The 25807-nt window shown below is 37.1% G+C and overlaps 1 protein-coding gene across 3 annotated transcripts in view; it reads right to left on the bottom strand.

The window, feature by feature from the left end:
- The window catches only part of ATAD2B (ATPase family AAA domain containing 2B), a 59084-nt gene that overhangs the window by 19975 nt on the left and 13302 nt on the right, over positions 1–25807 (bottom strand). For 2 of the 3 annotated variants that reach the window (XM_018088785.2, XM_018088786.1), the window contains 11 exons: positions 25062–25150; positions 24129–24288; positions 23154–23244; positions 17116–17427; positions 13784–13916; positions 12036–12222; positions 11180–11365; positions 10399–10534; positions 9919–10115; positions 7234–7393; positions 4137–4259 (listed from right to left, as the gene is read on the bottom strand). In XM_018088785.2, the coding sequence (XP_017944274.1) occupies positions 4137–4259; positions 7234–7393; positions 9919–10115; positions 10399–10534; positions 11180–11365; positions 12036–12222; positions 13784–13916; positions 17116–17427; positions 23154–23244; positions 24129–24288; positions 25062–25150 (1774 nt within the window). The remainder of the gene's footprint in view (positions 1–4136; positions 4260–7233; positions 7394–9918; positions 10116–10398; positions 10535–11179; positions 11366–12035; positions 12223–13783; positions 13917–17115; positions 17428–23153; positions 23245–24128; positions 24289–25061; positions 25151–25807) is intronic. The other variant, XM_018088787.2, reaches the window with a different exon arrangement.

Below are 25807 nucleotides of genomic sequence, written 5' to 3'. Positions count from 1 at the left end.
ATTTTTCCTGATTTTAAACAGATGATTTAAAATAAGTGGCAAGTCAAAATGGCATTTTCTGCCACATCAAAAAGAGTATCTGAATAAGAATCTTGTATTGTCACTGTGATCGATGTTACATAAAATGGATCCATTTCAGAGTCAACAGTTCTTAGATTAAGAAAATGCAATTCTGCTTTTAACAAAAAGTATGGTTTGCTTTCTGTAAGGTGGTTCATCTCATTGCTTCTACTGTTTCATAGGGCTTTTAATTAAATTCTAAAAAGGCAAACTTTCATATTGGTTAAGCACATTTCAAAGAAATCAATGAATCTCTGAAGTTTCATATTTGTGAACTAGAATTTCCTATCCAACTACTAAAACGGTCTTCAAAATATCTTATCATGTCCCAATAGAAACCAGAACCAAGTGATCAAGAGCTGACATCCATCAAAACCAATGGATGCAGAAATTAAAAGATTCACAAAGAAACTCTCACCTCACAGTAATTACAGTGTAAATTTCTAGGTACCATTACAAATATTTTAAACTGCGTAACATATGTCATTACTCAAAACATCCACCACTTCTACCTTTTTATCTGCTGGTCTCAACAATAAGTTGCAAACTTCAATAATCTAGGATATATAGTGCTTATTTCACCAACTTAAAACTTGCTATCCTTAGGTTCAGCTCTTTCAACAAAAGCACCCCACTTCAGTCATACAGGAACAAGAAATTCTAGTTTAACTTCTAGATACTGATTTTATTGTACAATCTATCTTTTTGTTACACTGCCATACTTCTGAGACTGGTCGCCAGTCACAGTACTAAGTAAAAATGGTATATTTGTCCAAAAAAAAACCCAACAAAACCAGAAAAGTTGTACAAAAAGAAAGCAATGTAGAAAATATCTTCCATTTTACAACTGTGTAAGACTGCTAAATAACTTTCCAAAAGCACTGTGAAGAAAATAGATATGGAGCTTTTAGTCTTTTTCATCCCTTGCTCAAACTACTCTGAAACAGGGTACACGTCAAAGTCTAGACCAACAGATGCACTGTGGTTGTGCTGCTCTGCTCTCTTGCTAAGTATATTCTATAGAGCAAAACGGAATAAAGGCAAAGCTGATTAACTTTCATATCCCTTCCATCCATTACAATGACCAGTGCCAAGACTATGTTCCTGAAGTGCTGCCATCTTGATGATCTGCATCACCACAATCTTTGACACAACCTCTGATCCAGGAACAGGACAATCTCTTGTTGTTGTCTCACATCCTGAGGCTTCCTCAGACCTCAAGAACTTGATATATTTTCCTTCATTCATAACCAGTTAATCTAACACAGCTTCTTCCATTCATTCCAAGTATTGCATCCTTGCTAACCCAGTGAGTGATCTTAGCCCTCCACATTCTACAGCTGGACCAGCTGCAGAGCTCATTTCTTCTTGAAACCACCACAATGTGGTCCAGAAGCACGAGCATCTTTGAAATGTCACTGTGGCACTGTAACAACTTCCATGCCTATGTACTGAATCCACTTTGAAACCTGCCCACTGCTGTCTGTGAGCTGTCGTCCTTCACAATCAACTGGCACTGCTTGTCATCTACCCGTATTCGAAGGTCCACTAACCAGCATCTCACACCAAAAGTACCTGCTTTTTCCATTGCAAGATGCCATTAGCCTTAATTATGACTTAAGAAACTCTCTCCTTTCAATAGGGTTTTGACCCCAAAAATACATATATTACTTGGCCACTGCTGCAGAAAGAAGGGGAGCATTCAGTTAGTTCTTGCAAACTTGCAAGAAAGGACTACAAGCCATAGAGTCACGCTCTAACAAAGAGCTCTTACAAACATTTACTTTAACCTCGGAAGCAATAACCTTTAACAATCACAGGGACTCAGATAATTAACTGAGCACAGCTCCCAGCATGACTCTATGGACCAAATTGTGAATATTCTTATACTTCTAGTAGAAAAGTACAGAGGAGAAATGAAGGCATTATATTAGTTCTGTTTTACATACACAGTGAATCACAATTGGTTCACTTATCCACAATTCAAGACACACATTGGAGGCTTGCACAAAATTAGACAAAAACATGCATGACTGAATGGGAAAATAAAAGGAATTGTATCCATTTTAACCTGAAGAAGAAAAAGCCTACAGATACCTGCATAGTTCAAAGAAATTTATTAATAAAGTGTCTTCAATCTACTGACAGAAGTATTTCAAGAACCAGCAGTTACAAGTTGAGACCAGCCAATTCAACCTCGAAATCAAATAATGCAGGGGTTTTTTTTTGCCAAAGCAGGAAACAACTTGCCAAGGTAAAGCTGAAATTATTGAAATCAATAATCCCTAACTCAGCATGAAATTATTTTCTAATGTTGTAGTTCAGTGATTTTCAACCTTTTTTCAACTTTCAGAACTTTAAAAATTTTCCATGGAGGTAGAATCTTTTATGCAAACATAGCACTGTTCCCACACTGGGAATATGTTTGGGCTTTTGATTACTTTCTCTAGTCACTTTAGAAGCCGTACACAGACTTGGAGGTCTATGGACTAGAAGCTGAAACCAACTGTGATAATTTTGTAGGGGTCTCTATTTCCTAATTCTGGGCTGTTATATTTTCAACCTCACGCTCCCTTCAATGTGGATGTAACAGTTGTTTCTTAATCCAAAAAAATCAATATACTATCACCAAAAATGCTCTTCTGCACGTGCCAGGGTGACTTGAGAATCCAGTGGTTTAAATGTCATTCTCCATTATCGTAATTATTATACTGCATGGCATGGCACTTTCAGAACACAGCTCTAATTTCACCACATCTTCAGTTGGTACAGCAGTCCTAACAGTTATCTGTTCACCAGGTTCTACAGTACTATCTGTAACAGTAGGCAATGCAACCTTCTTTTGAAAAGGACAGTGTCTTATCAGACCAACTCATACATTTGGAAAAAGTACACAACTTTCAAGCTCAGTCATCCTTTAGTGTGCACCATCCAAATCTAACATGCATTCTATATTTCCTCTTAAATTTATTTTTATATGGACATTTGTAAATTCTGTTTTCTATCCCATATATCTACAGCAGCTTTTCTTGTTGCCCTTGATGTCCCTTGGACAGGTTTAATTCTATCAGGAAAAGCTTTAGCTTTCCTAACCTGATCCATGGCTGCCCAGACAGTTTCTCTGTATTCTTCCCCGGCTACCTTTCCCTGCTTCCATTCTCTGTAGACCTCCCTTTTGTGTTTAAATTTGTCCAGGATCTCCTGTTCATCCATGCAGGCCTCCTGGTGTGCTTGCCTAACTTCCTCTTTGTTGGGACATATCACTCCTGATCTTGGAGGAGGCAATCCTTGAATATTAATCAGCTTTCTTGGGTTCCCTTTCCCTCTAAGGCTTTATCTTACGGGACTCTAAAAAGTAGATGCCAGAAGAAGCTGAAGTCTGCTCTCCTGAAGGCCAGGATAGTGATCCTTGCTGTGCACCCTCCTCACTGCCCTAAGGATCTCAAACCCCACCGCCTCATGGTCACTGCAGACCCAGTTGCCCGAGCTTCATATTCCCCACCAGCCCCTCCTTGTCAATGAGAAGAAGATCTGGTACAGCATCTTTCCTTGTTGGCTCCTCTGTCACTTGGAGAAGGAAGTTACCCCTCGACACATTCCAGGAACCTCCTGGATAGCAGTGTTGTCCCTCCAGCAAGTATTGGGGTGGTTGAAGTCCTTCACAAGGGGGATGTGAGGGGCTTGTGGATGTGAGGCCATTCCTATCTGTCTACAGGGGGCCTCCCCTGGTGGTCTAGTGGTCAGGATGCAGCGCTCTCACCGCCACGGCCCGGGTTCGATTCCCGGTCAGATGGAGTTCGTCAGCCCTGTAAGGCCATCCATCTAAGAGAAGGTCACTCCAAACAAACCTACATCCTGAGGACCTCACTGACACCGTCCGAGCTCGCTTGGCCCCGGCAGATGAACCTCAGGATTAAAGGGTGGGCTCAGTTCAGCACACACTGTGTCTCACCTAAAAAATCCACTGCACAGGCTCAAAGGGTAATGACCTTCCCCAAATCTTCATTTGTGAAGACTGGCCATACACAGGGGGCCTCCACAGGTTGTAGTGTTACGATAAATGAAGTTAAACATACCTCTTTTTCTTCTCGCTTCCTTGATTTCTTCACACATCTTATTAAATTCTGGGTCCAGTTCAGCAGCAATGATAGCATGAGCAGTGTCCTTCAAAGTACACGCTCTATGTCTAATTATTTTATCTAGAAAACAGGACAGCACATTTGTTTTATCACAATTTTGTAAATTCTTTTCTATTTCTACATTTTTCTGTGTTGTCTATTATCTGTGTTGTCTGATATAGACAGTAGTAACACAGTGTAACAGAGAGCGCAGAGAGTCCCAGACATAACAAGAGCCTTGTTCAGGAATTAATTTGCTCACTGGGGTCTAGGAACATTCATTCAGTTATACTGCCTGCAAAATCACACCGGACACCATCTGCATCTGTAAGGTAGATCTGGTTTGCTTATGTTCCTCCCCTGTTGGTTTTTTTTCTTTAACCCAAAATTATTGCTTAATTATTATTTAGCAATTTCTAGAAAGTTTAAAACTGTGCTAAAACAGACTACGTTATTCCTTATTTTAAATACATATTTCTCACTTTAATCCATTAAGAAAAACTGGCAAAAAACAAGCCTTGTGTGTGCCACATTTTCATGCCTATTTGAGGAACAGGATAAATTGCCCATGCTGGAAGCATAAATGCAACTCACAAAAAAACAGACCAGTCCCCATACCTTTGAAACGCACAAAAGAAATTATTCCACTGTTGACATTTGAAAAGTAATTGTAACTTAATAAGTAAGCCCATATGTGGAGAAAATTGACATCTAGAATGTTGCCTTTCAATGAAACCTACAACAGTCATTGTTTGCCTTTAGTACAAACATATTTAATTTGTCAATTCATCCACACTGGATTACTTTTTCCAGCTGGTGGAGGTACTTCAAGAGCAAGCATCAACATCAACGTCTAAAACATATTATACAACTATCAGATTTAATGTTTTAATAATCTTTAAAGATGACAATTAAGAACATAAGTGAACATTTATTAAGCAAGGTTTGTAAGTCTAGAAACAGCAAATTTTACAGCTAGAAAAAAGCTGAGTGAAAAAGGCTACCCAGTATCCAGCTCAAAAGAGCTCAACATGTTTTCTGGGGAAAAATACCACGACAAAAATCTACTGGAAGTTAGAAGTTTTTACTCATGTATTTATGAACCATTATGTTTTATTATTACAAAAGAAATATACTGTATTCTTTGCAGATGTAATTTTGAGATATTAGACTTCAAAATATTGGTCAGATATTTGCCCTTGCAAAGGAAGAAGAGAGGGGAGAGAAAAAAAATAAAATTCAAATCAGGGTGTTTTAATGAACCACTACTTTCCTCTAACCCTGTGATGTGCAAGACCTTCCTACAGACAGTGCTTCAAAGAGGCAAATACTATTATGTCCAACGTTCAGTGGTTATGTTTCCATGCCTTTAAGAACATTTCCCAGTCAAACAATGGAGGGGAAAAAAAAACCCTACCCATTTCACTATAGAACCTATCTGAAATTTTATAGCAAAGTACCAGCAAAAAAAAACCCCAAAGAAGCCACTTTTGGATATCCATACTGCACATAAAACCAGTTAGCCTGGTACTCTCACTGCTTTCCCAGCTTAACGACAGGACAGAAGCAGGCACACTATGATTCTTCTGCAAATTCAAGCATGAAGCAGAGGGAAGCACGTATGCCCAGCTCTAAAGCATGTGAACACATATAGGTTAATATTCAGTTAATGCATGCATCTGAATGCATGGAATGCTTCCTCAGAATAGCCATGGTGTGCTGTTTCAGCAGTGTGTTCACACAACAGCTCAAGAAATCCTGCATGCCAGAAGGGCAATGCATCATACTGTTGTTAACAGTAGAGGACAGAACTATATTTCATTACCTCCAATCCAAAACTGAACCTAGATAGAGCCAGATCAATTTCTCCCAGCTCAGTTCTGACAGCAAGGAAAATCAAAATATCCCTAAACAGGTGCTCTTCAGATACACTTAGAATCCCAAGTGCCCCCTCAAGGGCTTTCATTAGTTCACATCAATCACACCTTAGAAGTCCTCAAAAGTGTGTTATCAAGAACACAGAAAACCTTTTGCTGTGTATTAGCAATGGACTTTCTTAGCTGTAAAACAAAATGCATCATAAACTGAAGAAATAGTTGATCATCTATAGATATGAACCAGTACTGGGTTCAAAAGGCAATGCAAAACAAGTCTAAGTGTTTGACCAGACTATACTGCATCTAGTCCACATGAGACACTTGCAAATGCCTCAGAAAATCAAAAATTTGAGAAGTGAAAATATAGAAAATGGTAAAACAATTTCATGAGACTTCATAAAAAACTTTTTAACACATTGGACTACATTTGTAGATGAACCCCAACCTCCAAGTATATCATGTTAAATACAACTACATTAAAAGGGGGGGTTTGTTGATATTATTTTATTGATGACACTTGAAGCTGCCAGCTGAAAGGCTTTCTTTTGGCAATGTGCACTGTAAGGCAGTCCTAGCAAAGAGCACACAAGATGTTCTTTCCTTAGTTTGAAGCGTGAACAGCTTTTACATGCATTTCGGTCTACAAATTCCATTTTAATTGAAAGCATCCCATCACACTTTGTCAAGACAGTACTGTCTAATCTCTCCTAATCAGCTGCAACTGACTTCCTTGCCTGGTGATTTATCCTGTTTTATTTCTATCCCCAAATACATAGACTTTAATTTCTGTGTATGAATTTCATGTTCTAAGCCAATATGGAAATACAGCAGGCCACTGCCAGATTGTGTGCAGGATTCTCTACAGAGCTCTCCAAATTATGGTGGGGTTTGTTGCATACACAAAGTCTATTCACTGAAAAGGAGCTATCAAATTCGAAACGGAACTACAAAACCTAATTTATTAGAAAACAACTCTGAATGCTGTAGTTCTCCTGCTCTTGTAATGTCCCCCAGTGCACTATATGCCTCAGAATACTAAAATCACAGACTCTTAGGACTTGCTTATCCTAATTATCACATAGCATGCAGTTTCTTGAAATGCCTGAATAGCAACCAAACACAGGATTTAAATACCAAGCTTTCAGATTTAGATAGGTCAAAACAAAGCAGGTTCTTACCTCCAGGGTCTTTGTCTGGATTGTACTCCAATGCATTACTGCAGATCAGGTCAATGTCTGTTAGAAAATCCTTGGCTGTTAAATAGTTGTGTTTATCAATTTTGGTTATTACTGTTGATAGGTCCATTGGCTCTTTGATAACTTCAAGGTAATCTGAAACCTACAAACAAACAGCACACAGAAATGACACAGGACCATATGCATTCCATTTGAACACTGACAATTTCACATCTTTTATCCTTGGATTCATTCCACATGCATAGCTCTAAGACATTAACCAGACATTTTGATTTTTAAACAAATTTATGTTGAAAACAGAAGTTGTATCAGACTAAAAACAGAGGATTTCCAAAGCTACTTTTTCTTCAGTAAGTCACCAATTCATTTCTCAAAATTAATTTAACAGTATTGTTGAGGCAACACATTTTAATGTAAATGTATTTTTTATTTTAGACTGATTTATTTATAGTTTTTTATAGATTTATAACACTGTCTTGGACTGAAAGGGCAAAACCCATCACCCTAACTTGAAACACTAGGAAAAATTAGGGAAGCTCTAGTTTGTTCACCTTGTACGTAAAGTTCTCAATTAACTGAACAGTCAAATTATCAGGTTTTAAATGTCTTCTAATTAATACTTTCTTCAATCACTCATTTAACAAAGAAAAGTCAGGTTTTACTGATTGCAGACATTAGACTGACTGTACAGAAGGACAGTGTAAAGGAAAAGCCTTGTGTCACAGTTCACGATGAGCTTAGACCGTAACTGGAGATTCAGCAACCACTAGGGTACACTAAAAAGTGTTTAACATAATTAATGGTACCATATGGGTCTCAAGCTCGATAGTCAAATGCATCAGCACAGCTGCTGTAACAAAGTTCATTAAAAAAAAACAAACCTATGAATTTGTTATTTACTTTGAGGAAAAAAACCCCCTACATTTGAATGTTTCAGTGTGATTAATTAAAAACACTGGCAGTCTCTGAAACAGTACTGCATTTTTTCTTCTGAAAATCACCCACATATGATGGGAATTGCCAAAGCCCTGAAGAGTTAAACAGATATTCAGATCAAGCCATAACGGCTCTTAAGAATTTATTTTTCAATATAGTGCCTGTAGACATATATTACAACATAAACTAACAATAATGGATTACTTCAGTGAACAGTAATCTGTCACCTAATTCCTTAAATACAGGCATTGAAATTTATTATGAAAAATTAAAATGGTGAAAATTCTCTTTTTGTCTCCCTACATGGAAACATGATGATAACTGGTTCAGGGATTGGAAAGCCAAGCCACAGACATCCTTTTCTTTTAGCATGAGAAAATCTTCACTGGAACCTGTAAATGTTACTGCTGAATTAGCCAGAAAAATCCTTGACTTATCACACAGCAGCATTCTCTGCAATGCAAGCAGGAGTGGAACTAACTTTTCCTAAGGAAGTCAAGTAGACTGTACAACAGAGTCTGTTGTACAAAAGGAAAGGCTAGTCCTGTTCTTAAATGCATCAGGTGGGACGTAGAGGGTTACATTTGATTTCTAGTGCTGTAGTATATTAGCAGAGTTTCTGGTAAGGGTTTAAATAAATTCATATTTCGATTCTCTCCATCTACAAACCAAGGATACATTTTGGTTCTTTCTTTACGTGCTCTTACTCATGTAAGTTTATACCACAAATGCTCTGGGGAAAGAGAATACCTCTACTACATGCAGAGGAGTTTCCTACAATAATGGACCTCCCAAACAGTTCCGTAAGAAAAATCAAACCAAGTTACTGCTCAGACCATGCTCATACCAGAAGTTGCCATGTTAAACAGCTTTTGCCAGTCTTTCAAAAGCTGTCAGCTACCAAACACTATGGAAAGGTCAAGTTAAGAGAGGACTTACTGCATGGGCCCATAGAGATACCTGTTCCACCCTGCAAGGAGTTTACACTCCAAATCTGCTTTTTACAGTGCTGGATTTCTAATGTCCCACATTATCTTAATGTCTTCCAAAAGAGAGGTTTCTCTCTTTAGAAGCAATTAAGGAATATTTTTTTCAGTTAGCAAGCCTGTGCAAAGCTTGCAGTGGGCCAGCATCTGATCTCAAAGTCAGACAAACACAATCCTATTCATACAGCAGCACCTGAAAATAGATTTGCAGATCGAACTGTCTCATCAGTTAGGTGCACACACTCCATAATCGACCAGTTAATGCCTTATAATGTGCTACCAGCTGTGATTAATGGCAGCCACAAGCATTACTGCTGAAATTATTCAACAATACTATTAATGCTGAATACATTACAGAACACAGATCACTTTCCCAATATTATCATGTCTATGATTACAATGCTGTAAAAGCTTTTATTAAAGAATTATATCTACGGTATCAAATATTTCAGGAGCACTGGTAGGGATAGGAATGTGGGCATTTTAAAATGCTGGTTTCAGTTATAAAACTGAGAGGAATGCACAAGGGCTTTCGACAGGTCACTGGCAATAGAACATACTCCAAATCTTTGCATCAGATGATGAGGCTGTGAGTATCTCACCAGCTAAAAAATCAACACTCTAGACTGGAAAGATCATGGCTCAAACGTCTATTTTTCTTACTAACATAACCGTTCCCTTTTTTAATTTATATTCTTTTTCTAATAGCTTCAACTTCATTGTTTGCACATTACTGAAACAAGACCTCTTCAATATCCACCGGTTTGCTGAAGATGTTAAAGCGCTTGTCTGTGGCCAGCCTCTTGGTGACATCCCTGAGAAACAACCGCAGCTCTCGCAACGTGTTCTCTTCCTGGTCCTCCATCCGCTGTTTCTCTGCCTCCGACAGCTCCCGGGCAGGACACGGCAGTGCAAGAGGAAGAACTTCCAGAGCACGAAGAGCTAGGGAAAAAACCAAGAAGTCAGACAATGGAAATATTAACAACACCGTGGCTTTTGGGATTATGCCACTTCAAGTTCCACCATATAAATTTAATCTGCCTCATGGATCCTTAACCCCACAGCTCTCCGTCTTCCAAAACTGTTAACTCTAACTATGAAATTTATTCTGGGCACTGATTAATACTGCCACATGTTAATTACCCACACCTTTTTAAAAAGGAACATAACACAAAATAAAACATTCAGATCACATTATAATTGGTTTTACTGTAACTTAGTTTACCAGCCTGTTTCCTTCTTGGTGGGGGCATTGCTGCCTCATCAAGAATTAAGCCTTTGAAAAATCGCAATCTGTCTTCTTCACTTGGTCTTTGAATATAAAAAACCTCTTCATACTGGATTCTGAAAATACATTTCACCTAGGGAAAAAAAATATCGGAAAATTGAGTCCCCACTCAGAAATACATGATCAATGACCACATCAAAACACTAGTCACAAACTTTCCAAAATCAGCCACAGGACAGAAGACAGTAAGCTCTACCTAAAGCAGTGTTTACAGTAAAGGTAAAACAATACTTGTAATTCTCACTGAATAGTAACTAAACTTGCAGTATCCCACAATCCTAACAATGGCCACCTCTGCAGTGAAAGGCAGAGAAAGGGCAGGAGAAAAAAAAAAAAGAGTAAAAAAAAATGTTGAGGGGAAACAAAAAAAAGGAACTTCCCTCCCTCATCCTGAGCCTCAGAAGACGTAAAGCTATAGGTCAGCTCTTTATATTAATCTGCATTTAATTATAATGCAGTAATTTACCAATATAAACAACAGACAAAATTAACAATTTTGTCTTCTCATCAGAGTAGCATGGAGCTTATGAAAAATCAGTAATATGGACATATATCCCTCATTAAGGAAAACTGCAAACATTCAATTAATACTACATTTTCAGTTTGACATATATTAAGTTAGAAAACCATTACAAAACAAAGTGGTTTTACACGACCAAAACATTCTGAAGAGCACAGAACTCCCTAACAACACCACCTCCTTCCTCAATAAACTTACCTCTTCAGGCAATTCACTAAACATGGACTCAGAGGTAGACAGTAGAAATATAGGGGAGAAAGATGGTATATCTTGCAGCAGAGTTAGGAAAGTAGCTCTCACAGTTTCACTGACAGCTTCCCACCAATCACCAATATGAGGCATGTAAACTATACTTGGTACTGTCCTTCGAGCTTCACGAAAGATCTAATTAAAAGAAACAGTGATATATAAACTAAGGAAATAATTGTTAGTATCAATTGGGAGTAACAAAATTTTTGCGGATTAGGAAATGACTCATGTTTGTGGTATTTTATAGACAAATGTTCCAGCAGAATAAAGTTATCTAACGCTAAAGACTTTCTAAACAAGTGTTTGTGACTCTTGGCTGTAGCATTCAATTATCTTACGTCAATATGCCAGGGAGCACAGAGTAACTACTTGTCATATATGTTTTAAAAACTCGCTATTAACTGATCGAGATGAAGATTCAACTGATTTGAAATCCATGCAAAATCCACTGCCAACTGTTTTGAAGCCTAAAACATTTAAAACTAAGCAAGTGAATCTAGAACCACAGCATATCAATTCATATACAAGTGAATAAAATGAATATCAGGCACCGAATACCAAGACTAAGATTACTTGGTATTAGGTATGTGATGAGGGGGCAGGTTAAAAATGTAATTACTCTCACTAGTAACTAGAGTTCTCCATCACCCTCTAGAGACCTCTTTATTTTAAACATGAAAATAGAAGGAGTCTATGAAAATCTGAATTTTAGGTTACATTCCGGCTGGCTGCCTTTACATTGGTGCAACTAATCTTTTACAGAGTTACATAACTGACTCATTACAAGAGAAATCTGAAATGTCACCTGTGCACATGACTCTTCAGGTGTTTTGGCACTGACTGAATACAGAGCTGGCAGGTCTAGCCTGTGTACAGAGAATTTTTCCAGAGTGTGCAATAGTGCTGGAGCAAGGTGCGAAGTCTGACCCGAACCTCTTTCTCCAGAGAGCAGTAATCTCGGTCTGTAAGAGGTTGGCTGGTGATAAGCTGACCTGCAACAGAATAACAATCACAAAAGTCAATTAACACACCAACGTTATCAGTGGATTGATATATATAATAAGATTATTTTAGAGTCTAGAAGACTTTCAGTAATGGGTAATAGTTTCCTAAAACAGCCTAAAAAGATTCAACTAACTCAACTATCCCTCAACACTACTTCAAGTCCCAATAACTCAAGTTTTGTCTTACCTTTGGTTTCACAACCATTTAATTCAAACTCATCTGTGCAAAGTTATGCATAATATTAAATTCATGACAATTTTCATTATAACTAATTTATTTAAAACTAATTCCTTGATCATATTAAAAGACTTAATGGACTTACAGTAAAGACAGCAATTTAATCATGTCTAGTTCAGTCCTAACTACTAAAGTATCTCTTCAGTAGCCTCAGGAATCCCAGGTCAATCCTTTCATCCCTTAAGTGCTGCCCAAGATTTTCAAGAAGCACCGAACATTTCAACAGTTTGTTTATTTAAGAAAGAGGATTTGAAGTAGGATTGAATAAAATCACTATTCATCTTGTATTCTAGCATATTCATACATTTCTATTCAGTAGATTTCCAGACAGAAGGAAGACTGTAAAGGAAAAACTCCAAAGTTGAACTTTTTGCTTGTTTTTTTTTGTTGTTGAGAAGAAATTCTCAGCAGTCCATACAAGGGGTTTTGGGATTTTTTTGTTTGATTCTTTTGGGGGATTTTACCCTGTTTTGGGGATAAATGAGACATGAAGAGAGAAGCATTAAGTTCTTCCATTAAAAGTCTTTTCCACTGATAGAAAACTGATTATAAAACAAGAAAGTTTTTAATTAATTTGCGTTTTGTCTCATCGAGGTATTTTTATCTGCACATCAGTCAGCTCGGGCAGTGAAACAAGACTGGCTGGGATTACTTCATGTTAAACATTCTGGAACAACGATGAACACTGCTGACCTTCAGCTTTTCAGTTCTGGTGGTGGAGGTTACATATACAGATAACAATTAAAATCGCCCAGAAAATACACTCTTCCAGATTCTCTTATTTAGACACACATCCACACAAATACATATTGGTTTTGTTTTGGCTTCCTCCTTCACAACCTCACAACAAAAGCTTAAATTTGGCATTAAAATACTTGACTATGTACCTCCAGCTATTTGAACTTAAATCCTTATTTTTAAGCTCCATAAATTCTGATCTGGCATTACTATTTAGCACAAAAATTTTAGCAGTTTTCCACAAGATGGCTCTACTAAACAGTACCACTAATGAACAGTTTTTCTAACTTCTATTTATTCATTCAGCAAACTCCCTGCGGAAACCATCACATAAAGCAGTCTAAAAATATTCTTAATATAAAACAAAGAAATGTTAATTATTGTTAATTACTGCAGGACATGGCCTTTCCTAAGAACATTCCCATATCTGGAACTCTTGACCATGCACTTAGATGTTTCCATCACAGAACACCAATGCCACCCAAAAGCAAAAGAACGTCTTCCTTAGCTCTCCTGATGTAGGAATTTCATGGTTTCATCTATCTGGTTATATGCATTTAGAGGGACACTCACATTGTAAAATGAAGGTAGGGTTTATGTATAGCAGCTGATGACTGTTTCTTTGGTGATCCTGAGTGACAGCTCGTCTCAAAAATTGATGAAGCATTCTCATCTTCACTATCATCTAATATTAGACTTGGTACATCTGTTCCAAGAGATGTATTAATTAGAACTTTATCACTTTTAAGTACATGTACAACAAACAAGAAAAGACATTACAATTTCGTGTCAATTACAATAAATCTTGAAATGCAGAAGAAATTACTTAAAACTGTCTAAATATCAGAATTCAGAATAATAAGTACTTATTACTTCAAAAACCAAAACAAATTAAATACTGTAGAAATCTAATAATAATTACAATTTATTTTTTTAAGTCACCAAGTTGAACAACTCAAATACAGAAAAGTTTAACTTGTTATGAAATGCTTCCTTTGGTTTTATTTCACAGCTGGAGGTTTTTTCAAGGATAGAGTCATAAAATTTGTAATTCCTCAGACTATGGAGAATTCTGTACTTATTTATTTGTTCTAGTGTCCAAATTCTCACAGGTACACTTCTTCCAAAATTATTCTCAGCATGACTACCTAGACAATGTATTTTTATGAAGAATTGTTTTTCACCCTCTGATAATCTGGCAAAGAATATCAAATTACTTTTTATCAAAATCAGTTCAATGCATTCCATGTTCATTTACTATACCTTTACCTATTCTAATTTCTTTGCTAATACAGTGAAATACAGAGAGATACAAGTGTTACTCTCAAAAATACTGCACGATTTATGGATTTGCATAAAGCCATGGCACAGGTCATGCTACACAGATCAAATCATCATCACAGGACAACGGAATCACCTTCAAGGCAGTATTAAGTGTTGGGTGAAGATGCCACCTAAGGACAGTGCATCTAGCCACAGGGTCACAGGAAAAAATGTTAAGAGGCAATAGAAGTTCCCTTAGTTGGCTGTGTGATGTAAGAAACTGGATTCAGAGTAGGCTGGGTAGGAAAAATATTCTGCTGGCATGGGATGAGGACGTGCCACAATCCTTGTGAGGGCATCATACAGCCACACACCTGACAATCATTCCTCAGGGAGCAAAGATGAAAAAGGCTTGCAGACCCCAGCCAGTGGCCAAAAGCTAGTCCACAGCATGAAAACACAGCATAGAAGCTGCTGGACGTTTAGCTACAGCTACAGACAGAGACCTTCAAACCAGCTAGACACGGGCCTCCTAACTCTGGGCTCACTACAGCCCCTAAACACACAGAATTTCCAGTATACCAGATGCAGGCCATAGGGTAAGTCCTATGCTCATGTACTGGATACAGCTTTTGTTTCCTAAAACACATAATTATTTTAAAATAATCTTTTATTCCCAAGCATCAAGACTCTGTGACATCCTTTGCTTGAGCATCTGACTCACTGAATTACAAGAAACGGCAATTGTTAGTGCAAAGCAGAAAACTAGATGTGGAGATTGTAAGCACACCAGTAAGCATCTTCTATATACCTGGCTTTGAATCCAAGAAAATTTGAAGCCCTAATGTATAATCTACATTTACATTTAATCATTGTACTTGAAAATGGATTTTTCTGATTTTAACAAAGATTAAACTTATTCAATATTTTCTTGGATTTAAGGAAGTAAGAAGAAAAACTAAGGTAAAAGAAAATGTTAAAAGAAACCTTAGTTCATGTATCTTCAAAACTGAATATCTAAAAATACTTATAAGTATTCACAGCAGCACATTATCTAGTAAAACTACTATTTAAATCAATTAATGTTTCCAAACTCATTTTGTTAGCAGTAATGAGCAGCAATAAACAGGAATATACAGAATGTAACCAAAGAAGATATTCTGAACTAGAACTTTACAAGAAAGAGGGAGACACCAATTCTTCAACCGTAATGACAGTCTCTAAACTGGGTTTTACCAACAGGTTAACAGCATTACAGAGAGACTTAAGCATCTTAAACAACTTTGGTTATGAGAGCCTAATACAGTCGAGGGGGCCTAATAGGATCTAACTGCAGCTGTAAGCCAGCTCAATTCCCCTTACCCACCACCAGGGCTCCCAGGGCCTATCTCTGGCCAACTACAACTTTTGTTAAACCTCCAGCTATCCCACAGTCAGCAGAAAACTGACCTGACGAATACACCCATTTTTGGATGAGTTTTCTGGCTAAAATGGTTTAACAAAGAAACCTGAGGTACTAAAGTGGAAAGGATAGAGTAAAAATGCACAGCTGGGCTGCAGAAACTGCAGCAGCCAGCACAAGGATCAGCTTAAGCTGCCTGGACTATAGGATGAAAATGTGCTCTGGAACAGGAATGGAAAGTAAGTCACGACTGTTACACATTTGCTTAATAAGTGAGCTATTTGCAAGTTAATCACACACAACCTCAACTATCATTTACAGAGTTAGGGTGGTGAGGTGAGGGTGACCCCAGGTAAGAACAGTAGAAAACAGTGTGTCAGAATAAGCAGACATCAAACACAAGGTACCTGGTTCAACATTTAACTTCCAAGAAATGACCAGGGTTACTATTAGAGTATGTCTCAAAAGAAGAGCCGGGTAAAAAAACCCAGAACATATTGACTCACTGCCAATCAAAACAGTCAGTTGCATTCCTTCTTCTCCCCTGCTTCCTCAGTGCACTCACATTGCCCCCATTGCAGTAGGGTTCTGGCATTCACTGACCCCTTAGGGAATGATTTTACTAACTAATTTGGCAAAAAAAGTTAACTTGACAAAACAGCAAATAGTTCTCCACTTGCTAAGGCAACAGAATCAACTCAGAGGGCCAGGAGTGCACCAGACCAGAGGCAAGGGAAGCCTCAAGACTTTCTCCTTCACTAGCAGATGACCATTATGCAGGATAAGGTATCCTGGCTAAACACAGTCTCACCTGCTGAGCTGTGAGCTCCCAAAAGCTTCTGCACCATCAGCAAACAAAGGATTGGGGGCCAACACTCAGGACAGGGCCAATTTCAGGTCCTAATACACTGAGCAAAATGATCTATTTTTCTTATTTTCTGGCCTCTGATTATGGTCCGTTATTTCTTTTATTTAAATTGTAAATTACTTGTGAGTTCTCCTTTTCTTTGGATGGCCCTCATACCTCTGGGACCTTGGTCTATAAAAGTCAGTTTATGAGATTCCACAACAACTTGGAATCAGCAAAAATAACTAGGAAACATCCAAGGATACTGTATTTATGTCCTAAAAACACTGATGCAAATACACATCAGATTTAAGGCTAGTAGGAGAAGAAAGCCAGCTGGAGTATTTCCAAATTGAAACAGCACTTGCAAGAAGAGCAAAACCACACACATACCTTCACTTTTGTCACCCTGGCTAAATTCAGCATGAGGGAACACCTTGTGTAAAACCTCAAGAAGTTTAGTGAAGGTCCGTTCCAAGAGTGGTCTGATCACAGGAGACAGTGCATGTCCTGAAGATGTCACGGCACGTTGGGAAGCAGGCACAATATTCTGCATTGCATGATAAAAATCCTGCGCACTGAGAACTACTGAGGAAACATCCAGCTGTAGCTTCTGACTGCTCATGTAAATCTGGGGGTAGCGTCGTCTCAGGGCAATCAAGGCAGCCTCAGTGCAAAGTGCTTTTATGTCAGCTCCACAGTACCCTAGTGCACACAAAAACAAAAATATCTTCCATTAAAAACAGCAATGCTGTGCTACATGTGTCTCAAACATGCCTCAGGCTAAAAAACAATCAGTAATACTTAATTGTGAAGGTCCATAAAGCATCTGCCAAAAGGTATTAGGTCATAATCTGGTGACAGTGTTGTGTACCAGGAAGTTAGATGGGTATATAAAATATACAAGAAATTAATTCCACATTGAGGTTAAAATTACCTACATTTTCACTATATCATATGATACATAGTGTATTTTCAGTCCTGGGTTATAGGTCTATCATTGCTCTTTTCTTTAACATTGTCTAAAGCATGTGTGGAATTTTTAACAGGCTAGTCCCTCTCCTCTTTTTTTATTTTAATATCTCTACATGAATATGTTCTTTAATAGCAAAGTAATTTTGTTACACTGAACATCACCAACTTTAAACTTTTACAGTCTGAGAAAATGAGCAGTATAAAGAAAACTGTTTCATGAACAGAATATGGAAGAAATGAAATCTCTTGTTAAAAAAGCATACTCTGGACTACTGGAAAAATGTTAACTTCTACTATCAAGAAAGATGTTTCAGACGTTTAAGAGTTTCATAATTTTACTAATATAACCAAAAATAGACATTAAAATGCATTAGAATTTTAATTTACCCTTTCTTTGTAATTATCTACAGGTGGTTACCTATAATTGCTTAATCATCATTGCTGAAAAACACAGATCTGATAATTATGAAATACTGAGAGACTTAATACCTCTGTGTCTTCTGCAGTACTAATTGTTTGGGGGTTTTCCCCAGAGCTAGAAATTAGCTTTCAAATTTTCCATCTCTCTCAGCAAGACACATTAACATGCTCCTGTATTTTGAGGCACCATAGCTTTATCTTTCAAAATCTGTAAAACAATATTCCAGTGAGAAAACTCTTTTAGCGAATTAGAGTCACTATAGGAAAACGTGTTGCACTGAGGTACTGCCATATAAAAGTTAATGGGTTTGTAACAAAGTGTTTATAGAAGCTAATTAATCAATTCTTTAGTTAAAATTATTCTCAGTCAACTGGTTTTTTTACCAGACTTATTCCTCCCCACCAGGTCTTACACCTTTCTGCACCTTTTCTTCTCTATTTTCTTATTAAGCTGAAGGGGACAGGTTTACATGGGATATTAGGAAGAAATTCTTTAATTATAAGGCACTTGAACCTGTCACCCAGAGAAGTTCCTGAAGGTTGGATGGGGCTGGGAGTAACCTGGTCTAGTGGGAGGTGTCCCTGCCCACGGCAGGGGGTTGGAATTAGATGATCTTTAACATCCCTTCCAAACTGTACTGTGATACTATGATTGATCTTTTGGCAGCACTAAGTCCCAAAACTGGAGCCTGCCTTGCTTCTCTCTTTTTAGCCTCTCATGTTCTTTCAGTGCTGCTGGCATATCTATTTTTACAAGATCCATACAGCAATAAGGAACAAAGCTGATTCTACACACAATGTAGAAAAATAAAAAAGGAAGCAATTAATACAGAAGACAGACACTCTTCCATGTCCATCTCTCAGATATATAAATTTGGAGGATAATAATAAAAGATAACAAGCCTTCAGCTATAAAGATGATTTAAATTAGATGAGACTTCAAGTTGCACCTCTTTCTCATATATACTTGAAAGTAATTTTTATAAAAAGAAAAATCCAGATGGAAGATCACCATAAATATCAGATGACTTCTGAAATTTTTAAACTAAGCTTTGTAATTTTATAAAAAGGTCAGTAGCTACAATTGTCTAAATTTGATGAGCCCACAGTGACTTATCTAAAACATATGTAGCAATACACATCCCCACGTTACCTTGAAATAAATACACATGACATTTGAAGCATGTTCAGATATAACTAAACCACATCAAGAAATTAAAACTACACAGGCACACTCCAACCACGTGAAACTATTAGACAGTAGCTACAGGTGCATCAGAGAAATCAAAATCACAGTTTTTCCTCTAAATTCTGCTTTGTTCTTTAAGTATCAGGTATCACAATCCTATTTAAATTGGCCCTATTCTCATTCAATGAGCACACTGGAATAAACAAAACATGACAGGATGGGGGGAGAGCACTAAATTGAAGCTTAAATCAAAGGTATGCTGGAGATATACAGCACCCTGAATACCTGTCACCTCAAAAACTAGTTTAGTATGTTCGTGACAAAAGATTCAGCAGCTCAGGCACTATATCCTTTCCAAGTTTTCTATTAATAAATGCTGTAATATCACTTTCTAAGTCATTTTAATCACCGCTTGTACATCTCCAAAGAATTGCAAAATTAGGAAATAATAGCCTGTAGCCTATTTTTAAAATTACATTCTCAGGTGATCAGATACACAATTAGTCTCCATTTCTACTTTTCATTTCTCAGGAGCAATTACATTTGAAGACTAATAATTGGTGTCTCTTTTTGAGGGGTTCTCTTGTGCATACTGTACATCCATTTCAGTGACAAAAAATCTGCAAAAATCCTGTACCTTGTGAAACATTAAAGAGTTTTATATTCCTAAGAAGCAAATATACACTGATCAAGATGAAGAAAAACATGAGTGAAGTACTGTCAAAGCAAAATTAAATGTATCATGACATCAGTAAATATCCTGAATTTATTTTTACCCAAACTGACACTGTAATATAAACCCAGGGTTCAGTGATTTGCTTCCATTTTTGAAGCATCTCACAGAAGATGTTCAATTTGCCAGGCAAAATGTACTGTCACACCTTAACTCAGAATAAAACAAGGATTCTTGTCCAGTAGCCAATTTTCTTCTATCCAGCACCACCACACTCTGCTAAACATTTCTGAAGTCCAACTTTCAAAAAGCAGAACAGCAAAAAAGTGGATTCCCATGCAGATTCCCAAAGAATGCACTTTGATCACTGTCATTTTCAAGCCATACTCTTCCACCTCTGCTGTGCAGAAATTATGTCCTCTTTAAAATTTTTTCTAATACCCACCCTAAGAACCTACAACAAATTGCTACTGAAGTAGCAATGAAACGTTTAGGGAAACAATTTTGACCACTTCTTCCAATGTATGTCATTCAACTTCCTACAACTCCTAAAATGGACTGCAGAGAAAGAGAGCTAGCAAACAACTCAGCATGACAGAGATGAAAAATAACTGTTGCATTTTTTTAAAAGAATTGTGAAAAACATGAACACTAATACCAAAATTTCCCCCTCCATCATTACATCAGGATGGGAAAGAAAAATCTAACAAGATATCATTTTGCCACAAAATGCTCCTGCAATAATAAGCACAGAATGGAGTATTTTGAGTGTGATAGTTTGCTTCTTTACAATTTTACTTAACATTATTTAAATAAGCCTTACTACATTGTAAAAAGATTCATCTGCAGGATGACAGATGGAGGAATTCACACTTTTTTGGTTGCTAATGTTTTGTTTCCTACAAGACTGAGTTCACAGGTAACAGTCTCTCTACCTACAGAAAGTCACCATTCAGAAGAAGAGAATAAGCACAAGAGATAAGAAAGGATTTACAAAGCTCAAGGTATCTGGGACCCATCTCCAGTAAGGAGAAAAAACATAGTAATTACTTGTGTTTATTGAAGGTACTAATAAGACACAAGTGTGTGGTCTTCTGAGCAATGCTGTGCTCTCCCCAAACTGTTTCATTTCGTCTCACACGCATCGCAGTCATGAGCCCATTCAACAAAGTGAAGTCTTTAATTCTCACGTACATAGAAATCTTCTAAAAAGGTATGTAAATCTGTAACACCTAGGACAAAAATCAACCCTCAGGAAATAACCTATTTTTTGTGAGTCCTGAGGCTTTTCCCTTTCGATTTCTTTCTAATTACACCCCCAGATCTTAAAAAGTTCGGAATCACACATACACCTGTTTCCCCAAAGTCGTTCCCTTCGGGAGTATTTCAACAGTTTTCTTCCTTAGGATCCAAAAGCTTAAGAGTTAAGTGTCATCAAGTCTGCTGAAGTGGAGAGAGGAACCAACCATGCTGTGCGAAAAGCCTGGCCAGTCTGGGCAGCTTTTACTTGGGGAAACTGAGGGGGTGTTGTTTTTTTGGGAAGAAAGTTGTTTTTGAAGAAAAGCTGCACACGAGAGGAAACAGCAGACTGGTATATATACTGTATGTGTGCCAATGAGTCTGAATTGTGATGGCCACAAAGAATCTGGAAAGTCTGTTTAAATCCTCAGTTGCTGCAGATTTCACTTATAGAAATGATGAGGCAATCTCAAGGCGAAGAAGATAAACCAGTCTTACTTGCTGTTTTGAAAAGTCCTTGTAATAGTCAAAAAGTTTTAAACTTGGATGTATGGAAACACTTAAATTCCAAGATACAGAATGGAGACAATCAGGTATACAGTAGTTGTAGAGTAGGAAAGCCAAGGAAAACAGAAGAGGGTATTTCTTTTTGTTAGCTAACTTTTCCACAAAACCAAGAGGCTTTATGGAACACAAAGGATGTCTTCCCATCAAACCTACAAATGGCTTTCCCTGTTGTCTGAAATTTTAAAATACATAATTGTGTTCTCAATGAAAAAATAAGGAGAATTTTCCAAGAAACATCTGGGTTTTTTTCCCCACCTATTCCCCTCTCTCCCACTATGCAGCACCACTGTCTTTGCATAAATCAAGCAGAATTTACACGAAATGGGTTTGGCACGTGCTGTCTTATGCCCGGCAAAGCTTAAACTGCAGTTTGCTGGATAGTTATGTTTTCTCCTCACCAGAAGATGTTGAGGTCTTTGTGCATCAAAAGCGGAGGGATGCTGCTTCGGTGACAGATGTCCCTGTGGATGAAGAGGATAATTCGGATGTACTGTAGCTGACTGAATGGACTGATGTTCAATTTAAAGTTCTTAGATTCTCTGATGTGCTGGATTCCAAAGCACAGATATTTGAGACTGTCCTTTTTCTGAGAACTTCAGGGTTTGTCAAGGCAGACAGAGGATGTATCTTTGCATGACAAATTGCTGAGAAGAGGTTGTGGAGGTGTGTGCTTAAGGGTCATTTCCTCTGTTAAATTCACTATAAAAATATTTGAGCTTATTTCTGATTAAACAGCAGGCTTATCTTGAACAACCAACCTCCATTCAGTACAGCAGGTCTTTGGGAGCTCCAAAGGTGTATTTAATGTATTCATGGTGTGGTGCCCTTTTTTGCCCCCCAACCTATGTCTACACTTTGAAGTTGTTCTGTGCTAGCAATCTGAAAAAAAATTCATCTTTAGAAAGGCTGGTTAGTTTGTTGGATTTACATCAGAGGGGAGCATGCCAGTAAGTAAAAAACAAACAAAAAACAAAAGCCAAAAACACACACAAGTCCTGATTTTTTTTCCTCAACAAGTAGACAGAAAACCCCCAAGTGTCTCTATCGCTTTTGTAATGTACTAATCTAATGGGAAGTCTACCTAAAGATTCCAATTCCGACCTCATTTTACTTCTCTTTGAGGGGATGTATAAAGACAGTGATGTTACAGAAAGGAAACATGGTTGTATTTCCAAACAACTACTAGCTACTCATATTGTGTTTTAGTAAGACAGAAACATGTTTTGTTATCACAAAAAGTGTTGTTCAAAGTACAGAAGTTTAGAAAGGTAAAGATAAGAAAATACCTTGATACATTTAACATACCTTCAAAGTTTTACACAGAAGAGAAAGCTTCTACAGTAAAAGTACTAACATCATAACACTCACCAACACATTTTTCAGCCAGTTCTCCTAAGAAAGGATCTGACAATTTGGGGTTCCAATCCCTGGTATGAATTTGTAAAATGTGCTTTCGTGCCTGATTTAAAAAAAAAAAAAAAGAGATCAAAATTAGCAAACCAAATCCATAATATTTTAGACAAAAATAATATTTATTCTTGTGAATCTGAAGTTATTTTACTGGTTTTTGACATATCACTGAAAGACAGTTCTATATAAAATAGAACTTAGTACTGAAAATTTTATATATAAGCAGTAATTTTTTCAGTATATGTTATATATTTTAATTGCTGTTTTATCAACATTATTATATGTGAACTCATCAAAACTCATGTTCTATTAGGAATCATCACAGGTTTATAATTTAATTTTTCATTACTGTACCTATGATTAACAGCTTCCACTGTCAAATGCCTCATCAATGAATGTGTTGCTGAGTAGCACAGCACATACACACGAATCCCAAAACAACGTCAGCTAAAAATTCTATAGGATCCAAATACATCTATCAATATACAAAGTAAATTTAATTTTAAGCATAATTCAAGAAATATTATGTCTGAGTTCATGAAAGCCTAGAATAAGGAACTGAAATGTTCCTGTTGCCAATACAATAATGTCTGGCTTTGCATCTACATTTTTTACAGACTTAGAAGTCTACAAGATTTAAAAAGTTATTTTCTCTTATCATAACTTCCAAAACCCCAAGTAGTTAGGGTTCATTACACAAATCCATTGTTTTTAGATAAGCAATAGGTTTATTGTGAATAATTTACCTATCCTGAAGATCTGAAGTTCAGTACAACTTCATGTATACAATCTGTTTGTACCACAAATGTCTTCCTAATTAAACATTCTTACAAGCAAGAATGTGTACTTTTATTTTATAAGCCTGGCTGTCAGGCATTCCAATGTTTAACATCCTAAAGATGTTTATTAATAAATCTCATTTCTAGGTTTTACCTTTTTATCAGGCAAGTTGAAAAGAAATTCCCTGTCAAAGCGACCAGGTCTCCTGAGTGCAGGATCTATAGAATCCAGTCTGTTTGTAGCACCAATTACAACTATTTCACCTCTATTATCCAGTCCATCCATGAGGGCAAGAAGAGTAGACACTATAGAGCTAAAAGAGATGTTTCACAGAAAGAATATATAGAGAACACTGCACAAACTTTTGGATTTTCAAATGCAACATTAATAATTTCAAAGGAAAAAAGCCACGTTTAAAGAAAACAGGTGCATAACAGTTTCAAGTCTCATATGTTCCATTAACCTCCTAGTCTGCTGGCCCCAAATTTCTTTCCTATTTCTCTCAGTTGAGTGGAAGGAGATATACACACAAATGCCACCACCTATAGAATGACAGATACAAGTGTGTTGCCATACAGAGCAGAGCAAAACTGAGACTGAAAGCAGCCAGGAAAATTTTCAGCCAACTGTTGTAAAAAATGTTTTAAAAAATGACATGATAGCAACACAAGATAAGTTTGCACATCATACTATCTAGAACCAAAATCACAGGGGAGTTCAGTTCATTCACAGAACATTAAAATTCATAATCTTAAAAAAACATTTTTTCAACTTGTTATTCTACTGGGCTGGTAACAGACAATCTGTTTAGAGCACAAAAACAAAAGAAAAGCTGTGGAAATCTTGCAGTTAATAACATGGATGAAGGATAATTGCCACTACAATTCAATTCCCAGCAAATTACAGTCTGCCTGGAGGACCGAAAAGATGACTTTCAACACCAAAGAAACAATCTGTCCTTTCTAGGGTAAGTGGGCTCCAGAAAAAGTAAAAACCTTTCCTGGGAACTGAATAAAGTTACATTTAAGGGTTTACCAAGATAACACAGCATATACCAACATAATGGCAGCATATGAGAAATATTACCTGTGAATCTGATCTTGTCTGCTAGAACGAACTGGAGCCAAGCCATCTATCTCATCAAAAAAGATTATAGAGGGTCTCATCAAGTATGCCTGGTATGCAATAAATTAAAAAAACTGAATTAACTGTTAATTCATAATTTATCCATCAACACTGAAAAATGTTCTTACTATAAAGCATTAACATGGTAAACTGACACATACATTGAGACGTATTTGTCAAAACGTGTACAGTCTGAAAAGAAAACTGAATTTTCAACTATAGCACTGTTTGAAAGCAAAACAGGCTGCAGTCTGCTGTGAGTAAGCAAGATGGCACCAGTGTACCAGTTTTACTGTGTGCTGGACAGGTTAAAGACAAACTGAGACACACTCAGTTACAGAAAACATGATCTTATCTGCTCATAACCTGTTTTGTTTAGACATACCTATCTGAAAACTACTTGTCTTTGAGCTACTGCATTTCACTTATGTGACTCTATCTTCTGTCCCATCTCTTCTGAGCCGAATAAGAACAGTATAACAGACACAAAACTGACACAATTGTGCATCCTCCTCTGTAGCATTTATCTTGAACATGCCAGTCAACCTCAAACTCACTGATTCAATTTTTTTTTTCCAATTTTTACCCAAACTACTTTGCTTTATTAATGGACAAGTCAAGAGACTTCTTCCTCTCAGTTTTCAGAGGAAGAAAAACTGTTGTCAATATTCCTCTATTCTTTTCATCTACATATGTCATTTGGACAA

Source organism: Manacus vitellinus, unplaced genomic scaffold (genome assembly GCF_001715985.3).
Source record: "Manacus vitellinus isolate BGI_N305 unplaced genomic scaffold, ASM171598v3 scaffold_11_pilon, whole genome shotgun sequence".
In the NCBI taxonomy this organism is placed as follows: Eukaryota; Metazoa; Chordata; class Aves; order Passeriformes; family Pipridae; genus Manacus; species Manacus vitellinus.
This window is presented reverse-complemented; position numbering and strand designations above follow the sequence as displayed.